The sequence below is a fragment of the Microtus ochrogaster genome, unplaced genomic scaffold, assembly GCF_000317375.1.
Source record: "Microtus ochrogaster isolate Prairie Vole_2 unplaced genomic scaffold, MicOch1.0 UNK77, whole genome shotgun sequence".
Taxonomy (NCBI): Eukaryota; Metazoa; Chordata; class Mammalia; order Rodentia; family Cricetidae; genus Microtus; species Microtus ochrogaster.
This window is the reverse complement of record NW_004949175.1, coordinates 456,283-461,752: the sequence shown is the minus strand read 5'-3', so window position 1 is coordinate 461,752 and position 5,470 is coordinate 456,283. Positions and strand designations below refer to the sequence as shown.

The 5,470-nt window shown below is 44.6% G+C and overlaps 1 protein-coding gene across 1 annotated transcript in view; it reads left to right on the top strand.

Moving 5' to 3' along the window:
- Positions 1-5,470, top strand: part of Pkp2 (plakophilin 2) — a 57,052-nt gene that overhangs the window by 38,713 nt on the left and 12,869 nt on the right. Inside the window, exons 7-8 of the mRNA XM_005370368.3 lie at positions 4,101-4,218; positions 5,238-5,402. Of these exons, the coding sequence (XP_005370425.1) occupies positions 4,101-4,218; positions 5,238-5,402 (283 nt within the window). The remainder of the gene's footprint in view (positions 1-4,100; positions 4,219-5,237; positions 5,403-5,470) is intronic.

Here is a 5,470-nt window from a genome sequence, read left to right as displayed (position 1 = left end):
TAGACCAGGCTGGTCTCAAACTCCCAGAGATCCGCCTGCCTCTGCCTCCCGAGTGCTGGGATTAAAGGCGTGCGCCACCACCGCCCGGCTTCTGAGGTCCTTTATATGTTCAAGAATTAACCCCGTGTTTGAGGTGTAGCTGGACATTTTTTTCCCTCTTTCTGCAGCCTGTTTGTTGTTTCTTTTTCTGTACAGAAACTTTTTAATTTCGTGTGGTTTCATTTGTCAGTTCTTGGGACTGTTTCCTGTGCTGTCGGAATTCTAGCCCCATTCTTTGGTCTACTGTATGAATGGTGATTCCATCGTGACACCATTAACCCTAACGGAGACATGCCAGCCTTCCTTTTAATTCTAGCAAGGGCCAAGGTACTTTGTGCTCCCTTTTCCTTTGACACCCAGGAATGTGAGAGGTAAACAGTCTTGGAGAGAGTCCACAACAGCACATTTGCTCCCAGACAAGGAATCTGAAACATTTGAAAACTCTGAAGTCTGAGACCTCTTCAGAGGTGCACAGAGGTCAGAATCAATCCCCTGACCCCAGTAAAAGCCATGCTGGGGGAGGGGGAGGGCGTGCAGGAGCCTGGGTCAGTTCTTTGCTGCAGACACCACATTGGGCCTAGTGGACTGAGCCTTGCATGAACTCTCTCTTCCTCGCTGTTCACTTGTTACTGGGGGCTGCTTAGAAGCTCAGTCTTACTTTGCAATAGGATGGTTATTTTAGTATACTTAGTTTGTGCTTCTGCGGTAGTCTCCATTGGGTTACATACAGGAAAGAATAATAAGTATTTCTCAGGATTCAGGAGGCATAGCGTAAAAGGATATATTCTGTCTAATTCTGTTTCTTACAAACTTTAAAGATTAACTGTTGAAAAATGCTTTCAGATAAATGTCATTCTACATTAATTATTGGTTTTTGTCAGAGCAGTGTAATAGTAAATTACTTTCTGTCTAGTGATTTCCTTCCACAGGTGAAGTGGGATAGTCTACCCTTGTTTATATTTTTGGATAGCTGAGTGAGATGGGAAATATTTTTGATATGCAAGGTCAGTCCTGTGCATCAGGGTTCCTTACACTTCCTGTCAGCAAAGGTATCAGCTGCCAGAGCCCCTGATAAGGCCTATTTCAAGCCAGCAGTGTCTGGACAATAAAGACTAAAGATAACAGTTACTGCGGTGAGGCTGGCAGCAGCTCCCCCGCGTTACCGTCTGGACCAGAATAAACACTCTGAAGTCACTCAAAGCTAAGTCCTCTCTGCAAGCTACACAGGAGATCCAGCGAGTGAGCAAGGCTGACCTTTGAAGTGTCAGGGTGACTTTAAAGGGTTGTCTCTCTCATCCAGAGGTTGGAAAAGATCAGAAGCTTTGAAACCTAAAGAACATTTTCTTGTGGTTGGGGACATATGATGTTTGCTAAACAAAGTGCAGGAAGAGTGGATGTTGGATGAAGTTTTCTCTCTCCTGCACCACTCTGCATAGAATAAAAAACCAGTTCTATAGGACTGGAGAGATGGCTCAGCAGTTAGCAGCACTGGATGCTTTTATAGAGGACCCAGGTTCAATTCCCAGCAGCCACACATCTCACAGTCATCTGTATAGCCAGTCTCGGGAGATCTGATTCCCTCCTTGACCCCCACAGACACTGCAGGGACACGGTGTACAGACCCATACATATAGAATAAAACGGAAGGAAACTGTCCTCCTTCCTGACCCCCACAGACACTGCAGGGACACGGTGTACAGACCCATACATATAGAATAAAACGGAAGGAAACTGTCCTCCTTCCTGACCCCCACAGACACTGCAGGGACACGGTGTACAGACCCAAACATATAGAATAAAACGGAAGGAAACTGTCCTCCTTCCTGACGTTACCACTCATTTGGTGTCAGCAGGAAAAGTAGCTTAAACTCGTTTTGGCTTCTTTATGTGAGAAATTGGGAGGGAAAAAAAGAATGTGTTTTCACTTCCTGTGGAGCTGATGCATCTTCCCAGGCCAAAGTGTTCCCTGGTGTCCACTCCGCACGGAAGAGTCACTGCAGAACTGTCTCATTGCTTCCAAAGTCAGTGTTTGTTCTCAACAGATGGACAGCGGACTAATTAAAAAAAGTTAGGCTAAAGGAGACATGGACTCCTCTTAAGCGCAGGGGAATCCGCGAGGACCGGACCCTCTTTTGACCTTAGCAGTGGAAAAGAACAGTGGTTGACTCTGGTGACCTTCCTGGTCTGAAACATGCCACAAGAGTGGATATGAAGGGTTAAAATGATCAGTGTGCTTCTTAGCAGACTGTAGGACTGGCCATGGCCAGAGCAGACAGAGACAGATGGTGCCGGTGTGAATGACCATTTAAGAAAATGCTCTCGTCAACGTGATTTTTGTTTCCAGTTAACAAACCCATTAGTTATCTTTTTAAAATGCCTTCATTACTGGGAGGGATGTGCAGAGGGATGGTCAGAGGACAGCTTGGCCACTCAGTCCTCTCTGCCCTGTGTGTACCACTTATAAACTCAGCTCCCAGGCTTGGAGCAAGCTCCTTTACATCTAAGCTGTCTCGCCGGCCTTTGTTGTCTTGTCTTGTAATTGACAAAGTAACAGCAAAAATCAAGGTAGTGAAGTGCGTGAAGAATCACAGTCACTGAAGGAATTTTGTTAAGACACATTTTTCACTGTGTCAGTTCCACAGCCATTAAATTGTTAGTGTTGTCTTCTCTCCACCATGAAGCCGAATTGCAGAAATAAAGCAGCCAAGCATTGGTTGCACAGAGGCCAGCCTATCGCCGGGACCCCATGGAACTGTAATATGTCCACTCCCATGTCCTTTAGTTCTTGATGTAATGCTGGGCACATTGGCTCCTTTGAAAGCAGTATTTGGGGACAGAAAAGTATTCTGAAGTCACTTAATGCAGTTATATTTTTAAATAGAGAAAATAAGACCCCACGAGTTCTTGAACTATTAGTCTAACAGTGACACCGCCTGAGACATAAAGAAAAACTCCTGAATATATTTTTGATATTTTACTTGTCAATAAACAGACAAGACATAGTTTACAATATTTCTTTTTAATTAAAGTTGGCAAAAGGAATAGGGGGCAGTTCTCAAATTCTAACTAACTTTTTTTTTAGTATTCTTTTTATTGTATGTATACGCCTGACTGAGTTTATATGTACCATGTGCATGCAGGAGCCTACAAAACCCAGAATGCACCAGGGTCTCTGGAGCTGAACCTGGTACCATCTTTACAGCCCCTTTCTGAACCTGACTCCTCCGAGCTATCTCTACAGCCTGTTTTCTTGTTGACAGATGTGTTAACATTTTTCAGGGGAAAATTTTTTGAGTGGCTAATGATTAAAAGAAAAACTCAATGCAAAAAAATATAGAAGCAATAATGCCAGCATATAAATATGATCTGAATCTGCAAGCGTTTGATGACCTGCATTTCTATATAAGGAAGCAGCTTCCACTTGTGCTTACGGCTTTAGCAAAATTAGAAAAGATTAAACAGAAAGATGTTCGTAGGTCAGGCGTCACAGACCCTGGAAAGTGCACGTTCTCTACAGCTCTTTGCCTTCTGGAGGAGAGGACTGGCATGTTTAGAGTATCAGGCTTAATATTTATCACTAACAGTTTGTATAAAAACCTCCAAGACTCCAGCCACAGAGTCCAGCACACTTTTGCAGATAAGAAATGCGAAGCCAGACGACTTCAGGTTATTTAGAGTGAAGTCGTGGAGCCAGCTGGGACTCGGACACACAACTTATTGCTGTGCCCAGTGTGCTGTATTGCTTTAATTACAAACGTTTGCCTCAAATCTGTTTCTCAGAAATATGGACAAGATTTAATAAGTCATGCTTGGGCCTTGATAACATGGGATGAAGCAAGCTCTCACATTTCTGCTTGTTTGCCAGGTTCCAAACACCTGGAAGAAGCCTTAAATGAAGCTTTGAAACTCAGGCCTATTGGGTTCCTAGCACAGGCCTTGTACGGGCCTTTGGGATGCATAGCACGCATCTCACACAGACTTTGGGGATTCATAGTACATGTCTCACACAGGCCTTCAGGATAGAGAAAATGTATCTTAACAGTTTCTTGTTATTCTTAAAGAAACATGAGCTCAGCTGGTCCTGATGGGAGGAAGACAATGAGAAGATGTGATGGGCTCATTGACTCGCTGGTCCATTATGTCAGAGGAACCATTGCAGACTACCAGCCGGACGATAAGGTAACTCGAGAGTTAAACATCCTCACGCCAGACTACCTACTAGGACTTACTAAGATGCTTCAAACTGGTAAAAATTTTTGCTTGATGTAGTTTTGATTTGCTTTCCGAGCCCAAGGCTTTCATTATGTGCTTAGATACTTAAATTTCTATCGAGCCTTAGGCTCAGAGTTTTTCCAGACCCAAATTTCCAACACACGTTTTAACATCTCAGTGTGGATGTTCGTCAAATACTACATGATCAGCAATAAACCCTTAAATTCATTTCTTCCATCTCCCAATCTTGCTGTTTTCTTTCTGATAATCAGCATATCCGGGGCTGGAGATTGTAGGTAGGGGGAAGCACTGGCCGGACATGTATAGTATCGTCCCTGAGTGAGTGACTGGCAAAGAGATGAGTGAGTGAATTCTCATTATCTTTCAAAAGACAACAGCAATATGGATGACCTCAGGCTGCTCTTCCTCCCGCCCACCCTCTGTGCACACGCGGTACACCGTCTGTCACTTCTCCAGCGCCCCATCTGCTGCTTTCATTTGCGTGTCCCTACACTAGCTGTAATAGTGTCCTCCTGATAGGTCACTGTAAGCAGCGTCATGACTATCCTCCGTATTAGTGTGGCTACTAATTTATGTACGGGAAGTTTGAATTTGTTCTGGACGTATGATTTTTAGACATACTCTAAGGGGCTAGAACTACAGCTCACTGGTGGAGCATTTGACCACTGTATAAGAGCCCTGGGTTCAGCCTCCAGTTATGTTAAAAAGGGTTGGGTTGGGGGAGGCTACTCATTATTTTAAGAAACGTGGATTCTGTATTTTAAAAGTATTCGTGACCATTCGTTTACCGTCTCGCATTAGCCATCCCAGATGTCCTAGGTACTCCTGCGTACCTTATTGTGCAAGCATACTACACTGCATGCAGTAAGGCTTTTGAGAGCTGAAGCCTAAATAGCCTTGTGGTAGACAAGGCATTCGAGAGGGTGTCACTATGACTGTGAGCAGGAGTCACGTTCTTCCCGCAGGCCACAGAGAACTGTGTGTGCATTCTTCATAACCTCTCCTACCAGCTGGAGACAGAGCTCCCAGAGAAGTATTCCCAGAGTATCTACGTGCAGAACCGGAATATCCAGACCAACAGTAACAAGAGTACCGGCTGCTTTGGCACTCGAAGTAGGAAAGTAAAAGAGGTATGCCAGGGATCCTTTGAGAGCAGCCGGGGATGAGGGAGAGTGGGGGTAGGGAGACTGAGAGCAGC